Source organism: Tinamus guttatus, unplaced genomic scaffold (genome assembly GCF_059628265.1).
Source record: "Tinamus guttatus ecotype Peru unplaced genomic scaffold, ASM5962826v1 Tinamus_guttatus_pri_ptg000356l, whole genome shotgun sequence".
Taxonomy (NCBI): domain Eukaryota; kingdom Metazoa; phylum Chordata; class Aves; order Tinamiformes; family Tinamidae; genus Tinamus; species Tinamus guttatus.
The window spans coordinates 2,139,238-2,166,593 of record NW_028288890.1 but is presented as its reverse complement, the minus strand read 5'-3'; the positions used below and the strand labels follow the sequence as shown (position 1 = coordinate 2,166,593).

The 27,356-nt window shown below is 42.7% G+C and overlaps 1 protein-coding gene across 6 annotated transcripts in view; it reads left to right on the top strand.

Moving 5' to 3' along the window:
• Positions 1 to 27,356, top strand: part of CUX1 (cut like homeobox 1) — a 236,915-nt gene that overhangs the window by 39,408 nt on the left and 170,151 nt on the right. For all 6 annotated transcript variants that reach the window (XM_088530092.1, XM_088530090.1, XM_088530089.1 and 3 more), the window contains exon 2: positions 7,906 to 8,016. In XM_088530092.1, coding sequence (XP_088386218.1) covers positions 7,906 to 8,016 — 111 coding nt within the window. The remainder of the gene's footprint in view (positions 1 to 7,905; positions 8,017 to 27,356) is intronic.

The window sequence follows — 27,356 nt, the reverse complement described above, 5'->3', positions numbered from 1 at the left end:
CAACGCCTCTGCATTTCGGTTCAGTGTAAATTGTGATGCTTCTGCTGAACCGTAATGGTCCAGATAAAATATTATAAGCAATAAATATTTACTGAACAGCTTCAAAATATAGGAATCTGTTTAATCATCCAAAATATGAAATGCTTCCTATCAGTATTAAATGCCAGACGTATGTTTTAATGTTTCCAAGGAAATGTGTTGTCATACAACGCTGACTCATTATTTGGGATTTAGATCTGAAAGAATACTAAGAGATCTAAACAGGATTTTAGTAGTAGCTAAAAACTAAATGTTGCTTTCTTGTTTCCTATTATTATCTGTATTTTTAAAAAAATCCACCAGTTGCATTAACAGTCAACTTGACAAGTCTGCTGTATTTTTCCCATCATGGGAAAATGCATAAACCTTACAGCTTACAGCTTGCCCAAAAAGTCAACAAACTCGAACCAAGGGAGGAAACAAGTTAGTCAGGAGTCAAGGACCCTTTTCTGAAAACATTCTGCCAAATACTCTTCCTGCTTAAATCGTTTATCAAACAACAATATCATTTGCCAGTAATTTTCTTCTGATCTTGTTTTTGTTACTGCTTGTTTCTTAATTCAAGTTCCCCATACAGCTTCCTCTGCAAAATGCTGCAGTCATTGTCTTGTATCTGATGTTAGGCTGGTTTTGTACAGTTAACGTCACCAAATCAGGCATGTGACTTTCTCGTAAGGGGGGAAAAAGTATTTGTGCGGGCTCATACCAGCATTTAAACAAGTTTTTTTGATTGGTAGTAGGAGGGTCGGGTAAAATTTTTCAAGTTGATAGGGGTGCGATACCTGCATAAAATTCTGAAGATGTATTTTGTAGGTTATCCCTAGTGTGCAAATCTGCTGTGAAGGTTTTTAAACAAAAGAAGCCACCCCTGAGTTAAGAATAGCTCCATCTTTCCAAACCATATTTATAATGCATATGGTGGGGTAGTGTATTCCTATGGAATACATGCTCTGCAACACCCAAACCGTGAGAAGGGAGCTTGATGCTACATTAGCTCAAGTCCATTGTAATCTTCTCCCACCCTTCAAGGAATTACTTTGTTACAAGATATTTTTAGGTTGTTTTTGTCACATGTGTATTTATATTTTTGTTGGTAAATATTTTATTGCCAGATGTTAGGAAATGGCTTAATAAATAGCTTTCAGATTGGTGATTGCATATGGAGCCTAGAAGATTACTGCGGGAGTGCTGTGATGGACTTCAGGGCAGACAGTTGGTCTGTTTTTAATCGTTAGCCATGTTAAAAATCTTCTCAAAATAAATTGCCTGTGTCATCAAAGGAAAAATAATGATGAATTTCTGTGTTCTAAATGACATTTAGTGAAGTGGGGATTTGGATGAAGTTAAATAAAATGTCAGCAAATTAGTTTGTTTTCAGTTAGAATAAAAACGAAAAATGATTTTTTTTTTGTAAGGAGTACTGAGAACTCCAAACTCGCACCGAAACAAGATTGTGTGTGCATATGTACTATTGATTTATTGGTGGCAACCTTTATAGCAAGTAATAAATCCCCGTCTATGTTAGAGTATGTGTCTTGCTTAAAGTACATGGTCATGCTTCATTTATTAGCAAACCTTAGGTTGAAAGGAGGAGTAACCAAATACTTAAATAATGTAACGGAGCCTAGTTAGAGAGTTGAACTTTTTTTTGTTATGTAAGCCACTCTTTTAGGGCCATGTTTGGCTTTGATCAGTGGTCAAAAGAATTCTTCAGTGTGATTCCTGAGTGTGACTGAGTGGCGAGCAAGGCCTTAGCTCAGCCGGTGAAGGTGTTTCCTTATGGAGCGGCAGCAAAACGGTCCCTCTCCACCTGCACACAGGGGCTGCTGAACCCGCTGCGGAACAAACGTTAAGGACCTGGTAATTACTCACTAGTGAACTTTTCTTTGTCTTTTTAAGAGCTGAAGCTCTTGTATAACAAGGCAGAGTGCCTGCTGTGGAAGCCGGGGCAGCGCGCTGCGGACGCGGCGGCACCGTGCCCCGCGTGGTGGCCACCTAGCGAGATGGGTGCTGGGGCAGGTGTCTTACCTGGGCCAAGCTTTATCAAACAAGAATAGGTTTTCTTAGAGTTCTTTTGATTTATTTTATTTGGCAAGAGTAGCTTGAGTAGCAAAGCGTAGCTTGATTATTTTCTCTTGCTTCCCCCTGTACACCCTGTAGTTGCTGTGAGAGCATCAAGCAATAAGCAAAGACCGTTTCTGATTGTTTCAGCAGAGTGTACATGACTGAGTAACTAATGTTATGAGGGGGAAAGCCACCAACTGCATGGGGTCTGCAATCGTATGGAAGGTCCAGGTTGATTCCTGGTGCATGGCCTGGAGAAGCTGAGCCCTGAGCAGCTCACTCCACATTGTGCCGTCAAGCACCGGTCCCAAGAGAAATGAAACACATTGCAAAGTTCTCTGGAGAGTGTGAAGTAACCGATGAAGTTGGTTCAGCGAAAGCCTTGGCTGCCAGACGCTAAAAGTGCCAGGTGCTTTTGGTGAGGTAATGGGAGGTGGTGGGATCCTAACGTCGTGTGGAGCTCCAGCGAGAAGGGCGGGCTCAGGGGCGCAGGGAGCAGCCAGCGCGACGGGGTCGTAGCAGCGCCTTCCTGCTGCCTTCTGGGTTACCTCGTGCTCCAGCAGCAAACACAGCCTGTGGTGGGAACGTCGAGGTAAGCTCCGGATCCTCCCTGCTAGCAGGAGGCGGAAGCAGGGCCGGTGCCAGTGGAGACAGGCGACTGTCAGTCTGGTGTATGGGAATGGCGATGTCTCCTTCCGTAGGCTTGGCGCTACTCCTTCACCTTCCAGTCATCATTTTTGGCATAGACGAAGGGACGTGCACAAGGTTGTGTTGGCTGAGGCTTTGACAGCCTTTTCTCCTACTAGTGCGTTTATTGCTGGCCTAGATATTTATGCAGCTGCCTTATGCTGATAGTAACTCATTTTGAGAAGCCGGTACTAGCTTTACCCCTTTGCAAGATCTTTTGATAGACTTTCCCTGCATTTGTGGTGGTGGTGGGTGTTCTTGTGAACAGACAAAACCACAATAAACTCCTTTTTAAAAACAAACATTCAAAAAAACCCAGCCTGATGCTTAACATATCTTACTGATATCCACATTGTCACCTCTGTTTTTGTTCTCTGTTTGCTTTAAGCCACAGGCACCACACACGTTGACTCACTGTCCAAAAGTATTGCAGAGAGTACAAAATTTGTTCCAGTTAAAGCTTGCTTAAAAACCTACCTGGAGTCAAATTACTGTAGTACGCGGAAATAAAATGCGTTTATAGAAGCTTCCTAAGTAATTCTGTGTGTGAAAGGTAGTTGCATCAGTTTGCTGAATGGCAAAATACTTGTTAAGAAACATGTTTTGTTTAATGCTTATGACTTTGATTTTTTTTAATTATTTTTTTTTTCCTTGGGGAGTGTAATGTGCAGCCGTCCTGTTCTTTGCCTTAGCACTTGCTCGCCTCTCGGGGCTGTTTTGGGAGACGGGAGCCCAGCTGTGCTCTCTTGCCGTGCTCCGTGGCCTTTCTTTTTGCTTGTGTTAATGAGGGGCTTTACGGAGGCACGTGTGAACTCGTCCTGCAGAAAAGAGACGTATTTCGCAGTTCTAGTATGTCTTCTCCTTTTTAAGCGCTCTAAAAATGGAATTTTTGCTTTTTTATTTTATTTTTAATATGCACAAGTGCAAAATCGTTAATAGAAAGTATGAATTTCCGAACGTCAGCTTTGTGGTTACTTCCCCGGCGTTAATCTAGAGCTCCATCAAGAGAAGCACCTCGAGATCATGGGGCATTTTGCCGTTTCTGCAATGTTTCTGTAATAACTGTGGAGCATTCTGAGCAGTTGAGAGTTTGGAGGTTTTAAATACGCAAGGACACGTCACCAAAGTGTCAGCTAGTGAAATGTAAAGTTTCCTTAAGAGAAGTGTGATGTGGGTATGCAGCTTTATGCGAGGCACTTGAATGTTGCACAAAGAAATTTCCCTTGCTTCCTTTAATAGGAAATTTAAAAATTGCAAAAACTGCTTTGAGAGGTTCGATAGATCTGACAGGCAAGGCAATGAAAGGAAATAAACCTGACTACTCCTTGTAGTAGCAGGTTATTGTGTAGTCTGAACAACTGATTAAAGTGATGATAAAAGGAAATATCTTAAATAAGTAGATGTGAGATTTCAGTAGAAATGATTGCTAGTATATTTTACTGGTAGAAAATCTCTCATGTAGCTGTGACTTGTCTCTATGTAGCAAATGTAACCATATAATATGCCAAATGAGGATTATGGTGACCATATGCTGTTAATACCTGCAGCCTTTAGGTTTTTGGAGGCATTCCCTGTGCTTGCTCGGCCTTGCTGCCCTGTCTGAAAGAACTCGGGAGCAGAAGGAGCCGCAGGTTGGATCCCTGCTCCCTGCCGCGTGCCAGGAGCTGTGAGTGCTGTTCAGGTTCAGCATTTTGAAATGGACACATAACAAAATCTGGGAATACGCTTCATAGGCTATCAGCACAGCTTTTTGTAACTCTCTATGACATAAATAAATCCTGATTCTAAGCAGAAATAGAATATTAATAACAGCAGATGATGGGGTGATTTGGGGGAATCAGGATGCAGAAATATAGTGATTACTTATTTCTCCTTAGTCCTCCCAGACTGGCGTTTTCTATGTATCCTTTCCCTTATCCTCCCTTCTCCCTGCAGTGTGTCCATGGTAAAACCCTGTTCTTGCCTCTGGTTTTGCTTCTCTTCGTCTGAGTTCTGTTTTTGACCCTGTTGCACTTGCAGGTCTGGAGCTGAGGGGTGAAAAAAGCAAAGAGCAGAGGAGGTGTGAACAGATCCTTGGCACTGAGGTTCTGCCTGCTTATATATAATTATATATATATTGCTTATATATATTCTTGCTTTTTCCCCACCGTGGCATGAGTTGCAGGTGGGGCAACAGAGACTTTCATAAACTCAAAATGGCCAAGAAGCCGCTGTTTTTATCCAGAATTGTTTTCCCAAGCGCAGTCCCACAGGCCCCTCCGGAGAGATGCCGGCCGGCCGCTCGCGGCGCTTCCGCCTCCGTCGTGTCGCTGGGCCGGCCCTTCTGTGGAGCCCGGCCTGGGAACAGGGTCAGTGCAGGGGGTGGCCTGGGGGTGCCAGCAGGGTGGGGGTGCCAGCAGGGTGGCCTTCCCGCCCCGCTCGCCGTGCCCATTCCCGGCATCCCGCAGGGAATGAGCCGGGGTGGCCCGGGGGTGCCTGGCGGAGGCGAGGGAGCCGCTGCCGGGAAACCTATGGAAGCGGCGCTGAGGGAAGGCAGGTTTGCTCTGAGCTGGCGGCAGCTGCAGTGGGTGGCAGCTTGACCCCTTAGTTTCAGATTTTTAATGTATGTATACAGCATGAAAGAAACCTTTTAACTTGTGCTTTTGAGGATTGCTTTTAATGACTCCTCTGCTTAAGAGCATAAGACTTCCTTGTCTCCGCTCTTCCCACTGCCTCCCTCACACTCCAATAAATGTGTTGAAACGGGTCGAAGCAGAATCTCTGGAGTGAGAGTCCTTCAGTTATGGTAGGGAATGTGAGCTTCCCAAATTCCTTGTTCACTCAACCTGGAATTGATGGGATTTTGGGGCAAGGGGGAAGAAGTGAGAAGGATAAATCCTGCTTGTTCTCACATCTTGTACCAAAACGTGTTCCAAGTCCTGACTCACTTTTTGCACAGACAATTGGAAAATGGATATTCCTGGCCAGAAAGTTTGTTAGCACTTCTGAATCCTTGGAGTTCAGGACTGTGGGCTCTGAGCCCCTCCTGGAGCCAGGTCACCGCCGCACACCTTTGAGCCTTGGTTCTTGGTAGCTTTTCACTGGAACAGTTTGGATTTCCAAGATACCGAGACCGCTATTGCTCTGTAAAGGTGTCTCAAAGCACTTCTCTACATGATCTCCTTTCACTTTGTGGCTCCTTAAGGAAAAGGTTTGGGAAGAGTCTGGCCCTTTTTGCCTTTTGCCCAAATCGGGGCTCTCGAAATTGCAGGTTCCTTTTGATATGTGCTTGCTTACAAAAATACTGCATTGGCTGTTTGAGTTTTTGCAATAATCGTGGTCTCTTTTGAGATGAAGACCTGTATTATGAAAAATCTTCTATTTATGCCTGTTGGTTGTAATCCTGGAACTATTTTTATGTTTAAATAAACCTGTTGCGTTTATGGTTCGGATCAGGTAAGGGAGAACAACCAAGTGATTTTTCAAGTGTTTTTGATCTTGGGATTGTCAGCCATGACGTAGCTTATAGCCTTAATATGTAGTGTAATATATAGAGGGCTTGGTATTTTATTGTTTTACTGTTGGAAGTGCATCTAACTGTGCCTGTTCATAAACAGGCGACGAGACCTTGAGCTTCAGGGCTTCAGTGCTCTGTATTGCCTGTCCATGGGGTCAGACCAGTTTAGCCGCGTGCTTGCGCTTTCCCTCCGCTATGTCTGGACCTATGGAAATGGTTTGGAGTGAGAAATGTCCCAGTGACTTTGGAAAGGAGCAGGTAGAAGTTTGTATAGAAGGTCCCGGGTCGCTGGTATCGACGAAGCAATCGGGGCAAGAAGGACACTACCCTGCATTCACACTACCCTGCCCATCTCCTCTGTTCCTTATGGCACAAAATAGGATCCTTGCTTGAATCAATTCTTTTTCTTTCCTGTGTCTAAACTTGGAAGTAAAGGTCTTTAAAAAACTACTTTTCTAGTTTTAAAGCTCTATAACATACAGCAGGCATTTGATTCTTTGGTCTATTTAAATTTCCTCTTATTTCATGATTTGTTTTTTCTTTGCTTTGCTTTAAATGTGTGCTTCCTTTTTCAATACAGTTTTCCAAGTTGCCGGCCGTGCCAGATTGTTTATATTTTTTAAAAGCCTTCTGCTTAGCCGTTATATTGCTCTTTATAGTACTGCTTAACCACATTGGTTTCTGTTGCTCTTTTTTCTTGCATAAACTTAGCTGGGATGAATTTCAAATGCGGTTTATCCAACTGTTAAGTATTTCCCACTTTTCTGCAATAGATTTCACATATGTTACAGAATTCCAAACCAAGATCTGGTGGACGTATTGCCCTATTTTTTTTCTTAAAGTCAAAAATACCATTTTTTAAACATTACAGTGACAATATTTAGGTCACTGACTCCAGCATGCTGCCCAGCCGAGAATCCATTTGTCATATTTAGCTCATTTCTGAGGATTAAGATAACTGTGGTCCATATATTTATGAGAAAAAAAAAACAAACTTTACATATCTCCTAAATGTGTGATATTAAAGAGGAGGAAAAATGGATCCTTTGGAGTGGGAAACTGCAGAAGGAATCTTTTTTTTTTTTTTTTTTTTTTTTTTTCTCAGCATTTCTGCAGAGGTCAGACTTGGTGTCATGTAAACCTCATACTGTAGCATTTACTCTTGCAAAAATGTGACTATTTGGAAGTAGACTTCATGGATTATCAGGAAAGAAGTTCTAGGACTGAAACACCTTTATGGACATATTATATATGATATATGATTCCAAAGGTAGTCAGGTAAAAATAGACCTGGCTTGAATTTGTTAGAGCTCTGTAACCTGTGTTGGATTTGGGGACTCTGGAGAGGTGCCCCTGCTGCCAGCTGGCATTACTTTACTGTTGGGGTAAAGCCAGGAAAGCTTTTGAGGGAAAAATGGTGATATTTTGGTTTCAAGATGGAGTTAGAATGGTTGTACACTTCATTTAATGGCTTTCAGAAGGTTCGATTTCAGGACAGTTGGTGCTTTGCATTGCTTTATATATTCTCAACAAGCTGACGTATGCCTGAGCATATTTCTATTTCTGTGATGACTAAGTCTCTAACTGTAATTGCATTTTTTTTTTCTTTTTCTTGACAGAGAGAGCTTGATACCACAGCAACAATATTGGCTAACCGGCAAGATGAAAGTGAGCAGTCTAGGAAAAAACTTATTGAGCAAAGTCGCGAGTTCAAGAAAAACACTCCAGAGGTGAGGAGAAAAGCGTTTTCAGTCTTTCGAGTTTCTTGAAATAGTATATGGTACTAGGGCCATTCAAGGTTGTCCTTAATGGTTTGTTTCCATGATTTTCTTCTACACGTTGCTAAGTCCACCATCTTAACCACAACTGGTTATCTTTGGCTTCTCTCCTCAGAAAGCTTTTGCATTCTGTAATTAATATAATATGAACTGACTATTTTGGAGGAGGTATGAGCGTTGATCTAAATTTCATAATAATCTAAAACCTGGAGAACTGCAAAGGATTTTTGTTTAGTAATCCACATGCTCTTACTACTTCCATGGAGGAACTGACATTTCACTGCCTAAATAAATATATTGAGGGCATAACTTCAAAAATGCTCTTTTTTTCCCTATGAAAATGGAATTAAGTTTTCCTGTTGGTTTTGCTGCTAATGCAGCAAGGTCAGTGCTGACCTCCTTGGAAATCTCCCCTCGGAGGAGGAGCACCTCGTGCTGCCAGGTGGCATGTGTGAGGTGTCAGAACCGATGCTAGTCAAGCTCCAGAGGGGGGGAATTTTGAGTATAAGAAGCTGACAATATTTAAACACTTCAAGTATTTTAAAGCTCACAATAGGATATGGAGTATGTGTATCTCTGTGCGTGCATGCCTAATTAACTAGAAAATAAATACAAACGCATTTTATAAACTGTAATGAATACCCAGCAATGCTTTTTTTTCCCCTTTTTCCTCCACTTTTTTTTTTCTCTGATGGTTGCCGGCAATCTGTTCATCTAGGAATGTTCTGTGGTTTCCAAAGCCCCTTCCAGGCAAGTGATACACAAGGATCATTTCCTTCCAAGTATCTTCCTGGGCGAGAAGCAGGAGGCAGCTTTCCTGCCCCTTGTCGCTGCTTCTCGCGCAGCAGATGCTGCTCTGCTCCCTGTCGGAGCAGCAGGAGCGGGGCTGCCCGAATGGGATTGCTTCACCGGAGCCCCAGGGTCAGCTCCATTGGTTTCAAAAGGAGAATCTGGGGATGCAGCACCTGGGAAAGAACAGGAGCAGCTTTAAAATAAAGGCATGAAAGACAAGGGAGAGCAAATGCAGCAACTTCAGGAGGGTGAGGAATTGATGCCCTTGGCGGAAGAGAGCAAACCATGGGGAGGGAGACAAGCAAAAGAGCACGGAGGGTACAAAAAATTGTACAGAGTGCAAGAAATAAATCAATTCCTGGAGAAACATTTTCAAATTGTTTTTTAGAAACTTACGTTCCTTCTGAAAAACTCATTGGAGTGTTTTCCTCCTTTTCCATAAGGAAAATGATGGCTTCTTCAGGATGCGAATGTAGCTGCCTGCTCCCAGCGATAGCATATTTACAGATTTGTTTCAGAATGATTTCTTTACTTCATGGCAACTTTATGGAGCAGAGTGTTACTGAGGAAAAAATAAAACAACACTGTACTTAAGAGTGTGCTGTGAGAGGACCTTGGTAAACTCGGTGGGAGTTGATACATGGAAGAAAATTATTTACTCTGTATAGTTCCTTTAGGAGATACAGTAGGAAAACAATATGTAATTTGTTTTCTCCAGGAAATAAGCAAGATGGGGAAGTAAGTGAATTGTCCTCACTGTTAAATCATTTGTGATTAGGTTTGAAATACAGTTGTGAAGCTATCCATACAATATTTTAACAGAGAATAGAGAATTTTGTTTTCATTCAAGGTCTAAGTTCAAAGCAATGGTTCAGAACATCCCTAACATTTAGGGAAATTTGGTTCTGTACTAAATAATGCAGCTTGGTCTTGGCCCAAGGCTGCTATGAAATCACATTCCTTTACACACTCGTGTGGATTTTTGGTATTCTTTCTCCCTCTTTTCTCTCTTTGCTGGGATGTGCTTTCTGCAGCTCTGTTTCTGAGCAGCAGCACAAACAAATTCCTCTCCTTTCCTGCCCCAAAACTTCTTGGGGCAGAATTAAAAAATTAAAATGGGATCAGAAAAATCAGAAGAAAGGATCTTAACGGCAAGAACAGCGAGTGGTGACGGCCTCGGTGCACAGCTGCTGCTCCCGGAGGAAGTAGCTCAGACGTGCAAGATCTGATAGGGCCCGGCTCCCCTGTCTAAGGTGATGGGTGCTGTGGAAGTGGGTGTGAATAAAACCCAAGCACCACGAGAGTGAGTGGGACAGTGTCAAACTGTGCTCGCTGGAGAACTTCCCCAGCATTCCTGTTTACCCACGTGCTAAAATCGTGCCCCTCTGTGCTTGTCTTCAGCTGGTTTTGCTCTCTTAAATAGAAAGGGAAGTTTCTGCCCTTGTAGGATGGAAGATTAGAAGGCAGGACTGCAGCTTTCTAAAACTGCAGAATTGTCTGAAACCCTATCCAGTGTGGTGAAAATGCCTTGAGGTGGACGTGTAACACCCTTGTGAGCAGTGGCACTTCCAAACCCATCCATTTGTGTTCCTGAAGCTCAGACATGCTCTCGTTGATAGAGAAGGAGCTCTGCAACAGGAAAGGAGCTTGCATGCAGAATCACGGTGCAGAGAAAGGAGTAATCCAGTGCACGGGTTAGTCTAAATCTCCGAGCTGAAGGAGCATCTTTCTTAGCGTAACAAATATGGATGGAATTGCTAAATGTAATGATACGTTTCAGAAATCTGCTTCCCGTCGCGTTTCTTGTTCTGGATGTGTCGGTGCCGGTGCCGTTACGGAATGTCTTTCCCTCAGCTCTGTTCTCTCCTCATAAATCAGTAGACAAGTGTCAATTGCCTTGGGTTTCCTATCCGCTGCTGTCGGGGATGTCCTTGGACTTTCCCTGATGGCTGCTATAAGCAATCCGGTGCTTAGCAGTGAAAAAAAAGAGCCTGGAAAAGTACTGATGAAATGGAGGATATTTTTTGCTTCTGTTTCCGAAGACCAATTTTAAAAATGTGACAGATCTATTTGGGTCATTTCTGCTTTCTTCACAAATTGTCAACTTGCTGGAAAAGATACAGTAACATTTCCGTGGTTATACAGATGACTGTTAGGGACTTGGTACTTAAATATCAGAATACTGTCTCTGCTTTGGCATGCTGGGAGACAAATCTTTAAAGAAGTATCTTGTAAGTGGGGAATTTGGGGAGCAGAAAATTAGTATTGGGTTTAAAACAGCGGCTTTTAAGGAAAGATTTCTTAATTCCTATTACTCCATAAATACTCTTTTCTCCCTCATAGCTTTTAAGAGGTCATATCAGACCTGCTTCTTAGAGGTGAGTTTGGGATATTTTCATTCTTGAATTGTTTTATCATTAGCCAGCAATTGAGGAAGGATAATAATCAGGAGATCCACTGAAACATGAATTTTACTTGGCTGATATTTGGAAGCCATCTCAAAGTATTCCATGTGAATTGCCACCCTGCATGACAGTATTTTTTTATAGTGCTAATTATTGAAAAATTGCAGAATATCGTAGGAAATCAGACCAATGCAGCCTTCTCTCCAACATGATACTTTTTCTGTGTTTTTTTCTTTGAAATTCATCTCATTCATGATATTCTCATACCTTGCTGGTTCTAGTGTGAATAAACAAGACATGTTCAAGTTAGCATCCTTGAGTGCTTTTTTATTTTTTGTATTTTAATTTTGATGGCACAAACTGTTAATTTTGGGCACAAAGCAAAGACACTTTCTTATGCTTATAATTTTCCCAGAAATCCTGATCTAGTAACTTTTGTCTGTCTACCCCTTTCTGTTTTAGACATGGAAAAGCTTATCTGCTGCTTCGGTCAGTGTGTGTGTTTAAGCTCGTTTGCAACAACAGTGAAAAATATCAAAACCCCAAACAACTGAGTAAGCCCAGACCTTGCAAATAAGTGTGAATTGTTGAATGCTCTGGGAATGGGAGATGACAATATTTAACTTGGTTTAACCCGTCAGTCTCCACTGCTTTTCTTCTGTATCTCTCTTTTCAGATGTGTGGAAGAGAAAACAAGCTTTATGAGTCTGAAAGGCTATTTTTTTGGTTTTTTGAATCCTTTGAATAAAAGATTGATTTTTTTCATGTGCTGAAATATGCCTTAGTGATCAGATTTGCAGTGACCCGGTCTGGGCATGGGTGCTAAGGAAATGTGGGGAAGTAACTTGAAAGCAGAGCAGGCAATTCCTGTGCAGTTCTAGACCTGGAAAGCAGCGACTCGGGAGCCTTGGAGGGCTGCGTGAGGATGAACAAAGGTGTGCATCAACCTGAGTAAGACAAGATTATGAATATAAGCTGACATTATTTACCTGATTACACTTCATTTGCGGAAATTGCATCAGAAAATTATTTGTTACCTGTTCAAAGCAAACACCTGAAAAAAGTTTAGCCTGTTTTTTGTTCAGATTGTAATTGAAAACAGTTTTAGCGATGATGATTTAGCCATGTAAACTAGAGAGTTGCTGAACTATGCTCCTTTAAGTACCCAGCCTATGGAGAGGCTAGACTTGTTTGCCCAAGTTTCTGCTTCGAAGTTTGAAGTTTATGCATTATATTATTATATGTTATAAATTTTGGCATTTAGTAAGCCGTTGCAGTAAGCTTTGTGTTGTCCAGGGTTATTATCAGCCGTGCCAGATACGCAGGTGGTTCAACCAAGTGCAGGAGAAAAGGAGGCTGAGCAATCTGGGCCAGTCGATTTGGGGGAAATAAAGTGAGATCAGGAGATTTTCCATGTCAGAGCAGGCACGTTGTGTGTAGCCCCCTCCCTGGTACAGGCGCTTCTTCAGCAAAAGTGCTGCTGTGCTTCTCTGCTGAGAAGTTCCTGCCTTCTCCCCTTTGCAGGTTGCAAATCTACTCGTACCACAAGTGTTAGGAGGTGAAGATTACCCTTAAATGCTAAAATTGACGCTTGTGTTTTGTAAAACTGATCCAGATTGGATCTGCGGAGTTAGAGAAGGACACAGGGGAACCTTTAAGCACAGGCAGCACAAGGACAATCTCCAAGGAAATAGCTTCAAAATGGGCCAGAAAGTGGAATATTAGAAGGTGCCGGAAAGCAAAATAAACGAGGCTGTGATTGCGGTGGCTCCCGCTGACCCTGAGCGCTCGTGTAAATAAACGCAGGGGCTGTCCCTGCCGCTGGGCTGCTGCCACCGCGGGGAGCGGAGGCCGGGCTGGGCCCACGGCTCCTGCGCGAGCAGGAGTGTTCCCCATGCGGTTACCTGGTCCAGCGAGAGATTCTTTAGTTTCATGCTTCCGTTGTTGTTGTTTCAAATGCAATGTTAAAGTTACGTTGTAACTTAGTAAAGGGAATGAACACAGCTCTTAAGTAAAGGCTCACTTTTTTTTTAAATATAAAATTCTCCAATACTTGCTCTCTAGCGGTCCTGGTTGTCCTGTCGAATTGCTCAGTCTCTACAGCAGAAGATAATCAACTGAAGGTTAAAGAATTGCGTATGAAAGCAGTTAGTTGAATTAGTTACTGTAGTGAGTAGCGATGTCTGTGCCGGCTGTTGGGAAGTGACCTGTAGCCTGCTCCAAGCACAGCTCCGCGGCCTCCTCCGGCCGACAGAAATAACAACGTGCCCAGGAAAACGAGTGAAAATGCACAGGCTGCTGTGGGAGTCGGAGCAGCTCTCGGCCTCTGTACGCGTAGGGGTGACTATCGATTTGCTGCCATCTAGAGCTGGGTTGTTCCACTCCTGCTTTTCATTTCCCCCGTGCACCAGATGCTGCAGGTGCCAGCATGGGCTGTCCCTGCCTTCCCTGGCAGCTCGGGGCTTTTAGCTTATGTTTGTTTGTTTATTTATTTATTTGGTGCTTTTAGTTTGGGTCCCAAATATGGGTGAAGTTAATGACGTTATGTAAAAGTTGGCTAGTGTAGTATGGAACTGAAAAGAGTTAACGTGACTTGTGAACAGCAAATGTCCATGGCCCGGAGCCAAGCAGAAGCGCCGGTGTTTCTGTGGCTTCCTGAAGTTTGTTACTTGAAGCATTGATGGGAAAGAGATGAGGACAAGAGATGCGGCTGAAATTCTCCTTTTCTGTTTTTCTCTCTCTGCTCTATTTTCCCTTACTGTGACTTTGAAAAGGAGAATTTATGAGGTTTTTAAGAAGAAATGCGTTTGCAGATAAGTAATTTGTTCAAAAAGAGATTATTCTGTTAATTTTCCGTGACTCAAACGTAATTTTCAGTATTTCACTTTTTTTTCTATTAAATTCTCTTTAGTATTAAGTTTCCTTATATATTCAAAATCTCAGCAGGTTACTAAAAGCGTAAGATACTCTCTGTATTGCTTTAAAATATAACTATTTCCATCTCTAAAAATCAAAACTATGACTTACCATGCAGGTTTTAAACTAATCTGAATACCTGTGCTTTAGCAGAGTGGTATTTAGCTGCCCTGTCCTTCATTTATTTATTTTTATTGGATATTACCTCTTTCTGAAGAGGTTCAGTTTGCGATAGAGATGATGTTTGTGATCATTTGTACTCCACTGGCCTGTTTTTACAAAAGTTAGTGGCAGTTATTCTAACTTTTTGCAGTAAACTAATGTAGCTCCATGTTTTAAAATATTGTTTCAAAACCTAGTTGTACGGAGTCGTTCAGTTCCTATCTAACCTTATCCCGGAGGTCCCTTATTCAACAGCTCTTAATAATTTTGTTGTCGTTACTTAACATGTACTGGGCTTCTGTATATCCTAATTCTTAATGGGAAAAGCATCCGTGTTTTTGACATGCTTTTTCATATTATGATCTCCTGCTGCCTCTTCATTGGAAGTGAGGGGACAGTAAAAGAATTTTAATTCCCTGTTGTATTTTTCTTGGATTCTCATAAAACCAACCTCCGTTTTTGCGCACGTTGCCTATTCTCACCACTAGGATCACTATATGTTATTGAAAGGGAGGAATAGAAAGGTCCCTGTCCCCTGGGCCGGCCGGAGCAGAGCGCCTGGCGCTCCCGCTGTTTGCTGTGCACACAGTGCAGCTGCAAGCCCAGAACCGGGGAGAACGGCAGAGCCAAGCCAGAAATAAACATTTTTAGCACATGTAAGCCCTTATTTGTTCTCATTTATTTGTCTTGCATACCTGCTGCATTTTCGGCGTGTTACATTTAGCTATAAACACGATTGGTGCAGTGTAACTGTGAATATTTTTTTCCCTTTGTGAGCGCTGGCTCAGTTTGCTCATTGAACCCTTGAACTGGTGCGCTGGGTTCAGTGAACCTGCTACATCTTCAGCACCGGGTTCTTGTCCCAAAGCCTCCGATGTCTCTTTTTGCGGGAGGAAGGGGCTGGCAGCAGGGATGATAACTGGGCAGCTGGGGCAGCCCCTTGCAGGGCTGTTGGGAGGCAGCAGGACTGTGAGAAGATGCTTATACAGAAAGCACTTTTTCCTCTCTAAAAACATAGGGAAATCAATTTTTTAAAATATGTGCCCTTCAAAAACTTCTCCTTAAAACTGGAATTAGGTGTGTTATTTTATTGAAGAGTTGAAAATTACTCAAGGAGATACCTCTGGCCACCCAAATGGCCAAGAGTGGGCCAAGGAACTAATTGCTCTAAAGCTGCATGCTCTTAGTATTTTATATTTGTTCTGTTGAAGCATTTTTTTTTTCTGCTTAAACATGCTTGACAGGTGAAGAATGCGTTTTTCTTCTAGCAACATCAGTTGCAGGTATTAGATTTCAGTAATGTCAAGAGGGCTGTATTTTCCATTACTCTAAAGGAGCAGAGTGGGATTTTTTTTTTTCACTTTTTTGATGTTACTAGGGTTTACAAAGGAAAACACTTGCAAGTATTTACAGATTAGCCTCTTCTTTATATGTTTGGTGTAACTATGAATTTCTGCTGTGATTAAGAACGAAACTATTTAAGACTTTTTTTTCCCCTTTCCTTCGTATTTGCTGTTGTTTGATCTTTCTAGGAGTGACCCATTTGGACCATGGCCAGAAGGAGCGACTGGGGCAGGGGAGGTTGGGGAGTGTGGGGTTGAGTGGAGGACGTTAGTAAAGTCATGGCTTGAAAGTGAGGTAAAAAACCCTGCATCTCACAGGGCGTTTATCATCCTTCCTCCTGAGGAATGGGTGTAGCTCAGAGAAATGTGTGTTAGGAAGGCTAACGTGGTTAAATGAGCGCGTCACTGAATGTCACTTTTGAGGGAGGATGTTTGGATTCACTTAGCTGAAATAGCTGAGATTTTTCTCACTACCGTACCGGCTATTAAGAGCCATTCTTTTGCCCTGCATTATGCTATTTATAAAGGTAAGTGTGGAACTGGGAATACACATATAGATGACACAAAAATAAGGCTGAGAAGTCTTAAAGTGAGTCTGAAGTTCAGTTCCTAAATTTACTTTGAGCCATTTAGATATTCGTTTGACTTTTTTCAAGACTAAACATATAAAAATAGCAGGCGAGCACGGTGCCTGTCCTTCCTTCCTCAGCATATTAACAAGAAATGATTAAACCTCTTCAATTAGTCCTTTTCCCTTTTTACCTTGTGAACAAATAACGCTGTAAATCTCCTCCAGTTCATCCACTGGACCACCTCAAAGTCATTCAGGTGTAATTAAAGGAACATGTTGTTCTCATTAAAATTATTATGTTGTCAGGAATAACTCCTTTAATAACAGTTGCCAGTTACGGGAGATTCTTTTCATTGTTCTGACAGTGGATAAGTGAAAAGTTGGATCTGCTTGAAACGAGCCCAGAAACGATTAATAAGGTAAGGGAAAATGCTCACAAGCAGCATGACTAGGTTACAGATTGTAGTTGTAAGCCTTTTCTATTAAAAAAATAGTGTCATCTAATAAACTTTCTGCAGGCCTCTCTCTTATGGTCAGATTTGGATGAAGTGTTGGGGCAAAGGTTTAGGAGGAGAAATATTTGTAATATACCATTAAAACGATTTTGTGTCCACAAATTCTAAGCATGTTTTGCACACTTAATAACAACAACAAGAGCACTCAGCTTCCTGGTGACTGTTTTTAAGTAAATTAAATGACATATGAGAATGAGAGCAGTTGAGAATAATTTTTATTTTGGAATTCTTTTTGCATTAACACATCTGCAGTGTTGATGAATATATGGAAAAATAAAATTGTGCTTCTATCCTGCCGTGTCTCCAATGTGACAATAAATCAACTTTTTTTTCCTTTTAAAATGTCTGGCCTTCTAATTTATGTTTGCATAACCCATTACTAAAGTCGTAGTAGGTGTTTTAGTTGGCAGACACAATTCCAGGGATTCAGTGAACCTATTTTAATACTGAGCTTTTGTTACTGTTCATAATTATCTGTAGAAATACATATATTTTATTCATTATAAAAAAACAGTTTGTTTTAGTTCTGAATTTCGTCTTAGTTCCTAAATAGAAATTGTGTTTTAAATCTGTGGGAAAATGAGCATGTTTTAGACTGGTATAAATGGTTATACCATTTTTTTTTTCCATTTAGAAGAAAAAATAGTCAAGAAATACCAAAAAAGTGAAATTCTGATTTACCCCTGTGGCCATTGTTAATTTTTTGAAGTTTTTTTTTTTTTTATAGCAATGTTATAAATATTTAGACCAGCATCAAGACAGTATGCAAATAAAAGAAGTTTTATTAATAACCATTATCTGGACTCTGTTAATAAATATGTATGACTCACATAAGAATAAACCCACCCAATAAATATAAAAGCCATACAAAACCCTTTACATTTTTAATGGACTTGCAGATGGAATAATTTAATGCAACTGTAGTTAGTGAGATTCCAGCTTCTCTATTTCTCATCCACTTGAAAGCTTTCATGTGAAATACATTGCTACCATTCATGCTTCCACCTTGTCTGTGTTTAGAAACCATAAAGTTGTGGTTTCACAATTTTTGAAGCGCTAATACTTATTTATGACCGTATTTCTGCTTGTTTATAATTGTGGAGATGGTTATTTATGTGTTGAATATATAGCAGCTTTTTCTTTTTGCTTTTTGGAAAGTTATTCTTGGAAGCTGTACACTAGACCCATACTTAGCAGTTAAGATAGGGCTGAGGTTTTGGGAGAATGCTGCTGCTCGCAGCCCGAATGAGTGTGTGTAAATCTAATATTCCTATGTTCGCTGCTTAGGTTGTCCCTGACTTGCGACCCTCATACCATGACTTGAAAGTGAGTTAAATGCTCCAGCTTTGCTGGTCTCCTCTGCTTGCCTTAATGCTGGAGCAGGATCCGGCTAGTTCATGATTATAGCTCTTAAGATGAAAGCTCTTAAGAGCGAGCTTGAGCATATGGAGTTCTAATTAAAAGAGCCTTTATATGTCTTTGTATTTCTCGTGATTCTCTGCAGCACAGTGAGCAATGGGACTGTCACCTGCCTGCTTTGGTGCTTCTGCAAACAGCAACAAAAAATACTAAGTTGTTTAAACTGACTAATGTAGATGTGGCGTAATCCCATCTTGTGAAAACACCTGTTGTTTTTTTCCCAAAATATTTTGAGTTTGCTCCCTCCTGGATAAGTAGCTGTGCTTTGGAGGATCGCAAAGCTTCTCTCCAGTTCGTCAGCATCCTGTCCAGCAGCAATGCAAACATTCAGGTCCTTGTGATTCCCCAGTTTGTGTGAACGTGGAGGGGAAAACCGCAGCCCCTTAACGAGCAGGATACGGCTGGGGCCGTTGCTGCGCGCGGGGGGAGCACTGATAAATGATCCGTCTCGAGAGGAGAGCGACTCGCGCGCGTCCCGGGCTTCTCAAAGCTCCTTTGAAACCGCGACGCTTTTAGCTAATGAACGATGGTGCTGGGAGAGCTCTTCAAAAACGCCGAGCTGCGTTAAGGCTTTGCCGCCGCGTTTGTCAGGAGCAATTTGAGCGCCGTGGCGCTGAACTGCCGTGCACTTTCGGTGCACTTTAGGGCATGTCTCCACCTGCAGCGCGGCTGTGCTGAGGCGGCCGCTCTGCCCGTGGCTCCGTGCGTTCCCGGTGCTGGTGGGAATGTGCAGCTCCCTTCCCCGCTTGCTCGGCTCTGTGCTGCATCCCGAGTTTTCCATACTGGATCTCGAAAGGCTCCATGACATAACTGAGCCTGTCGCTTTGCCTCTGGTTCATGACGTGCAGCTGAAGAGCAGGGCGAAGCCTCGCAGGGCTGGTGGTGGAAGGAGCAGCTGGAGGTGGCCTTGGGCGGGCGGCTCTTTCCCGTCCCCAGCAGGAGCTGCATTAGTTCGTGAAGAGCAGCAGGAGCTGCATTAGTTCGTGAAGAGCAGCGCGAGCTGCAGCAGCGCCCGTCGGGGTGGCGCGCGCCCCGGCCCCGCGCGCCGTGCGGCTGCCCAGCCCCGTGGCCCTGCACATCCCCTGGGCACTCAGGAGCAGCCAAACCTCCGCACTAGGGTCTCGCCTTCTGGCAGAGAGCGCAGGGCTCAGTGCTCGGGGCTGGGCAGAGACGGGGTGGCTTTTCCTAATGCAGTGTGCAAGCACAAACACCCCTGGCTGGAAAGGAGGAGGTAACAGCAAGGTTAAGCTGGGCTCTTTGGCAGCTTTGCTCTCCTCGCTGTGTCCATCATTTCGTGCCCCTCTATGGGGACGTCTCGTGCTACAGAGCGGGTCTGCGGCCGCCTGCTCCCCCGGGGGATCCCCGCTCGGTGGGGAGGGCATCCGTGATGCTATTGCCCGTGTGAGTCCCAAAACGCGGGGAAAATCCACATATAGGCGTCCTGCAGCCTGGCACAGGTCCCTCCCGGGGAGGGATGTGATTTTAAAGCACTCTGCCTTATTGCAAACGTGTTATTGCTTACAGTGCGCGGGGTTCATCCACGCGTCGGAGCAAGGAAATGAGCGGACACTTTGCTAGGGATCTTTAGTCTGAAAAGGGAATTGGATAACTGGCAGAAGTGGTTCTTTAATTAATGCTTGATAAAGCAATAGGCCTGTTTAAAAATGGGCTTTCAGTTATAGGGAAAGGGATATGTTAAACTCACCTGTTGAGAGGATTATCTCTGCTAAACACACACATTTTACCTGAGCCCAAAATAGATCCTTTAAAAATTAATACGAAAATAGGTTTGCAGGCGATAGCGAGATTTCCTTCAGACCTGTTTTGTGGGGCACTCATCTACTTTTTTTCAGGAATTTTAAGCATTGAAGGAATGAAGTAAAAGCTACCGCTTGTCTTTGAAATGGATGCCTCTTTGATAAGCCTCTGATCTCCGCATCCGGAGTTGTAGCAGCAGATTCAAACACTGATTGTAAAATTGGGAGCCTAAAACGCAGCCACGACAGCTTCAAACGCTCTCTCTCTCTGTCAGATTCAATGCACAGGACATTGCCAAGAGTTAAAACGATGCAAAATTAAAGTAGCCTACTAAATTTACCTGCCATGGCGAATCCACAAAAGAGCTGCCACTTCTAATCCTCAAATTCGTTTCAAATTATTATTTTTTCAAATTGGACTCCCTGATCTCTTCAGCTCAAGCTGTTGTACGGATTTGAAAAGCTGTCTCTTCTTGTCAGATCACTGGTTTAATAATAATAATATCCTACGTTTATATAGTCCTTTTCATCCCGCAGGTTCCTAAAGTGCTTTACAAGCTCTCGCTGTACGGAGTGCGCGGCCGCCTTGGGTGGCTGGTGCTAGTCACGCAGCGGAGCGGCTGCCTCCCGCCGCGGAGGGGTTCGGGAAGCGCCCGCGATCCCGGGAGCTTCCGCCTTGGGAACGGACACCCACGGGGACAGTGTGTCCACTGCAGCAGGGAGGGCGTGGGAAAGAAAAACGGCACTGGTGCCGTCTTGCAACCTCCCCCCTCTGTGATATTTTATATATATATATATATATATATATATATACACACACACACATATGTATTTATATGTGTATATATATATGTATTTTTTACTTCTTAGTCTGAAAAATACCCTTGGCCTCACTTTGGGGCTCTGGGCAGCAAGAGGAGTGACTCTCTGTGATTCCTTTCAAGAAATGTGCCTTGGATAAATGAAAGTAACTTGAATATTAAAAACTTGTGCATATTTAAAAAAGAAAATCCGCAAATCACAGATCCTTACTGGTCTGGTGATGGTGGAGGCTGCTTGGACCAGCTAGTTGCAACCCGGCAGTGAAGGTGTTCTAGTGGTTTCTTTGAATCTTCGGAAATTGGGGATGATGATGATCTCCCCAGTGAGCTGCAGCTTTGGGGGTGTTGCTGGGAGCAGAGCTGGGAGGTTTCCTGCTCGTTAGTGGAAGAGGAGCAAACACATGGAGCCATTCTGCATGGGTTTGTGAAGGAAGGAAGGGCAAGAATACCTTCCTGGGGGTTAGAAATTATTGATACCATGACACCCCGATTGATCGAGCTTGGTTTTCCTTGTGTTAGTGCTTAATATGCTGTTTGCCCTGCTGCGGGCCAAACCCCTTCGGGTGCTCACCACCAAACTCGCGATGTCTGTGCAAGGTTTTCCCGAGAGGTTTTCTTTGGCTGTGTTTAAATTCAGCGGGAGAAGATCCCGGCGTGGAACAGGCCTTTCCGCAGTGACCTCTCCCAATAGCAGCAGTCCACGGTGTATTCTTTGCACATACTGGCTGCACGGTGAGCAGGATTCATACATTTTTCAGGTCGGTTACTACTGAATCTTACTCTCTTAGCCTAGTCTGAAGGTTTCTTAAAGGGATTACAGTCCCAAGCCTGGGATTTAAAGCTGGTTTTAATGAGTTTGATCAGCCTCTATAGCAGCCTTGTATAGAAGCCAGCCTGTCTAAATAGCGATTTAACAGCAATTCCCTCTGCTCCGGAGCTACGCGAGCTCAGAGCCGTGAGGGCTTCTTCCCCCTGGATGGTGGCACATAAAGACAAGCTCTACTGAACAGTAACACTCACCAAAAATGAATGTGTCTGGGCTTGCAGCTGCAGTTCATCAGTGTTAGAGCCGGCTGTGCTCTGTGTCGGCAGCGAAGCGGCATGGAGCGGCGGGCGGGCGGGCTGGGCGCTCGGCCGGCATCTCCGGGGGCTCCTTGTCCCAAAGTCCCTCACTGCTCGTTTTGGGGAGGATACGTCTTACTGATCTCCCCAGAATGATTAATTGACCAAAAAAAAAAAAAAAAAAAACACTCCCCAAGGCACTTACTGAAGAAAGTCTCCTGTGAATTTTTAGTGCTTACTTAAATTTCTCTTGCATTTCTTTGCCTGCAAGCTAGAGCAGAAGAGCTGTGTGTGTGGAGACATGTGCACACACAGAGTTCCTCTTACAGACAGCGCTGATATTGGGACTTACTGCAGAAGTGTGCAACATCCTTCCACTGGACGTGATTCTCTGATAAATTCTGAGCTCGAATGGGATCAAACATGTGAGTGTACATAAAGACAAGTCTCAGAAAAGAGCTTCTGATACGCAGCTTTGCCTGGATAGGCAAAGCTTTGATAAAGCTTTGACTGCGTTGCAGGGCACTTGGCTCCCAAAGCCTGTTCCAGAAGGACGTATTGCTGTGCTCTTTTCCAAAGCAGGGAAACTTTGGAGCAAAGAAAAAGAGAAATTTCTGCCTTCTTTTTTGATAAGAGGGACACAGTAGGGTTTGTGCGTGTAGCTTTAGAAATTCTTGAAGGATTTGGGGGAGGTAGATCAGTTGCCAACGTGTGTGTTGCCTGACTGCTCTTAGAAGCAAAAGCAGATATACCAGCGTTCTGCTACCTTTCGTTTATCTGATCATACATTCGTTTTTGTAAGCTTAAATAAGGGGTTTTTCTCTCACAGATGCAGAATGGAAAACTTAAGCAACTTTTTCAGAAGTTCTCATTGTTAATATCAGGTATTATTATTTTTTCTGACACATTCTAAAAAACGCACATTTAAGAAAAATACCCTTCTTAAATGCCCGACTCCTTTTACCTGCATTTGACTCTGTATGACAGTGAGGGGAGGGAACCTTGGAAATCATAAACTAAAAATAAACGAAAACTTTTAGTGCTCAGCAATTTATTATTCTTATTAATAGTTTTTGTATTCATTTCATTTTCTGTGAAAGTGACAAGAGGCTGCGTTTTTTCCTTGCCAGTGCAAGTAAAGGCTAAGTGCTTTGCTACAGCATCATCTGCAGCATTTAAGAATACTTAAGTGTTAATAGCATCTCTGCATTTCTTTCTTTCTTTAGTGAGTATAACGATTTGAAGGAAGAGAAAATGACTCACAAGTCCTGACTTGTAGCTACCAAATAGGATAGTCTATAATTGAAATTTTGGCATTAGTTGCATGCTCCTTTCATAAGTATTCGCTTTTTACCTTGCAGGTTTCTTTTTTTTATTTTTTTCAGTCAAGCACAATCAGGTGCACGCGATGTTATAAGGCAATCTTGTTGCCAAACCTGTGCTGTTGAGAAATAATATATTTTTATTGAAAATAATAATTAAATTTTTCCAATGTACTGACTTCTCACTTGCAGAGGAGGAAAATTGGCAATTAGCATTCCAATAATCCAGTCTTGGGGATAGATTTATCTGTGACCAGGTCTGTTCCAGGATTTGCTATTTTTCTGATCTTTCAAATTTGTGCCAGGAATCAGGATTTAACATTGGAATTGATTAAGGTCCAGAACAGTCAACAGCTATATTTGTTGACTATAGGAGATAATAAAGGGATAACTAGTAAACAAATATGTTGTGCTTGAAACGTCCTAGGTTTTAATTTGATTATTCAAGACCCCTGGACACACACTAATATGGAAGTGTCTATTAGTAAAACATGCATATTTGAAGTGAAAAGATGGGCTTCTAAATGTCAGTGAATCATCAAGGTTTCTAAAAGGTAAATAATTGTATTTGTGGCTACTGTGCTGTTTCTCCTTTCTCCCTTTTTTGCTCTTGTTGTTTTTGTTTTGCTTTTCTAATTTAGGAACAAATCCTGTTTTTTATGCAATGATATGGAAACAGAAGTGGTGCTGACAGCAGAATGATACTTGCTTGATAAAAGATTGAGTGAAAAACCTTGATGTTTCATCTTCAATAAATTCAGCTTATAAGCTTAACATTTTTGAGCCACAATAAGAGAAGGGTATTTAAATCTATGAGGAAGATCTGTTTCTGAGAATAGTAGTGACTTTTATTAGATGAAAAGGAAATATTAACCTTTCTAACAGTGAGTGGATGGGAAAAAAAAAGATTCATAGCGGATAAAAATCATGACATTTATCTTTTTAAAAACAGGGTCTTGCAGGTTGGGATCTTTGCTTGGAGACCTTCCAAAGCAGGATGACTAAGTAAGAAAAGACAACTCCCAAAGCTGCTGGGTGGAGTTCCTCGACTGGTACCAGCAAATTCCCAGAAAGGAAAACAATTGCTTCTTAAGTTGAATTCTCTAATCCAAAGATTATTCACTTATCAATTCTTTAAAAATATGCTTATCTGAAATAGCTTCCCAGAATTCTCATGGAGCGAAGTTGTTTAAATAGGGATGTATATCTTCTGCTTGTGCAGAGATGGTAGATGTGCCATAGGGTGCTTCTAAACCTTGGTTTAATGTTAAAGAGCATAAAGCTAGATGTAGGGTTGCCCTGAATCTTGACCTACAATTAAAACTCTACCAGGAGAGGTCAAAGTGTAATCTAAAACTTCCCTTTTAAAATAGCTTCTAGAAGAAACACATATACATTTCTAACTCAATATTTACTTTTTTTGTACTGTTGGACTGGGCTGAGTTACGAAATTTTGTTTTTCTGATGTATTCCAATTGCAAAACATACACTTTTCCGTATAAGTAAGTTGATTTTTCTGGACAGTTCTTTATAGAGAGTTACAGATTTCTCTGAAGTTCTATGCAGTCGCCAGGTTTTTATATGACGTGACACAAGGAGTTTGTATGAAGGGGGAGTAGCAATATATATTACTCTGATATTCATAAAACTCCTTTTCAGGTGGAATAGGTTGGCAGAGGGCAGCATCCTTGCAGTCAGTAAATTGTCATGCTTTTGAAATATCATCTGCACTTTTTTTTTATTGCGTTTCTCATGCATGTGTTAATTAGCAAGTAGTTCATGGTACACTGGTGAGAGTTGTAAAAGTCAGAGATTGTTCCCTATTCAAGAACACTACTTTGAAAACAAAATTCCAGAAACTGGTGATTTTTAGAATTTCAAAAGTTAGTAGTCTTTAAATCACATTATGGTTTACTGGTACAAGCTTAGTACTTTCAGTCAGGTTCTAGATGTGTTGTGGTTTTCCATATTTAAGGCCATAAATGCGCATATGGAATTTGTGAGCAACTGGAGCAGGGGTGAAGTAACTTTTCTGCTATTTACAAAAAATATTAGGTGCAGAAATCTTTTTAAATGTGAAAAAATGCCTTAAGGATTACTTGGAGGAAGCTAGTTGCATAAATTTGGGGTTTTCTTACAAAAGATTTGTTCTTGCATTGCTTTCTCTGTAATAACTGCTAAGAAGTTTCCACGTTAAAAATGGGTGCCGATTCTTAGCCACTGTGTGATTCATGTTTTGTTTCAAATCCAACCTCAGTGATGGTAGTAAAATGCTTTCAACCATGCTCCTTGGCACCTTCTTTTGGAGGAAGAAGTCTCTGAATGTGTATCAGGAAAGTCTGTCTGGGCATTCAGTGCAAATTCTCCTCGTGGGACTACTTAGCGCTTTGTGAGCGCTATGTGTTTATCCTGGCCCTTAGCTTGGACCTGCCAGTGGAGGAAACCCAGCCAGAGGCTGCAAGAATTCCTCCCAGAAAAAACTTCCTTCTCAGCTGCAAAAGAGAAATGTTTACCAGGGCGCCACAGCTTCACAGCGCTCACATCGAGCAGGGAGCAGTGAGATGGCAGCAAAATCGATAGGGAATGGAGCTGACAGAAGAGTTTGCACCCAGGACACAGCAGGGACAAGGGATACAAGGCCTGACAGCAACATCCTTTGGTGTTGCCTTACTTGTATTCTCTGTATTTACTGTAATGATAGAGGTATCATAAACAGAAACGTCGTGCCTTTAGCTTTGGCATCTGGCACTTAGGAAACAGGTAGTAGCTTTTAATCCAACTCTTGTTAAAGTGTCAAACCCAAGTTTTTAAGTAGCTGTCTAGGAATAGCGCTGTAATCGAGAAGATACACTGGAAATGCCTGTAGGATAAAGTTTCGTTTTTATTTCCTGACCATCAAGTTATCTCCTAGTGTAATTACCCTGAACCTAAAAAAGATTGGAGCTAGATACAGTATTGATCAAGTCGTAGGGTTGAATGCTCTATAAAACAATGAGATTTTGAGAGGCAGAGATTTCACGTACAGGAAAGTGCAGTTTTCCGTAGACCGCAGGACAAGATAATTCCTTCTCTCTCAGGTATCATGTGAGAAAGATGGAGGAGCATCCAGAGGTTCGAATGAATGGGAACATGTCTTTTCAGGGCATCTGAACGGGCATCTCTTTTCAGGATGGAGATGGCCAAGGCTGGCCTGCGTGTCCTGCGTACATGGAGCTCTCCCTCTTGCCCTCTCTGTCTGCAGTCTGTATCATTTGGTGTTAGGACTGATTGATCCACGTAGTATCTTCATGGGTCTGCTACGGTTTTATCTGTTCCTTCCTAACAGAGATTTAGAGATTTTGCCGCTCGGGTGCTCCTATCACCTCGCTTGCGATTAGTTTTTACATTGATTTTATTTGCTTTCTCGTTGCACTTCAAAGTTATTTATTGAGCTAAAGATAGCCAAACTGATCAGTTATCTTCATGTGGGATTACTTACCCGTGCTCACAGGGATCTCAGATCTTGTGGGATAAAATTTCCAATAAAATTTCCAACCACATAAATAGTGTTGCTGTGCTAGTGTGATTTCTCCCCTTAGTGGTTTATCCTCCAAGGAGAACGCGTTGCAAAATCCAGGCAACCAGGCAGCTTCTCCTCTCCCCTAGTTTGACCCCAACTGAAGAAAGTTGCCTCAAGTTCTTGCATCTCTCATCGACTGAGGCAAGCAGGTCCAGACAGGACTCCTCCGTTCCACCAACCTTGTTCTGGGTTAGCTCCATCTTATCGTGTGGAAGCCTGTTAAGCGCCTGGGACTTGGAAGCACAGTCTTCCCCACGTGGAGCCATTTGGGAACGTTGCTCACAAAAGGAACATCTCAGTGAGGCGATCAAACCCGACCTTCGCGAGGAGGTGCTTTGATAAGGCCTTGATGGGGAAGGCCGCGGTGGAGGAGCCGCTCTGTGAGGAGGCCTGGTGTGATGGGCAGCTTGCTGGCCCAAAACAGGGGCATTTAGGCCCAAAGGGAGCGAGTGCCTCCCGTGCCAGAGGTTTTCCATGATGTACGGGATCAGTGGCTGTCGTGACAGCTTCTCCCTTGCCCCGCGCAGCGCGTGCAGGAGAGGCCGCCTGTCTCGCGTGGCGCATCTGGCTTCCAGGTGAAGGGCTTCTCCTCACGGACGTTAATGTGTTGTGAAGACCTGTTCAAACACAGAAAGCACCGGGGCTGGT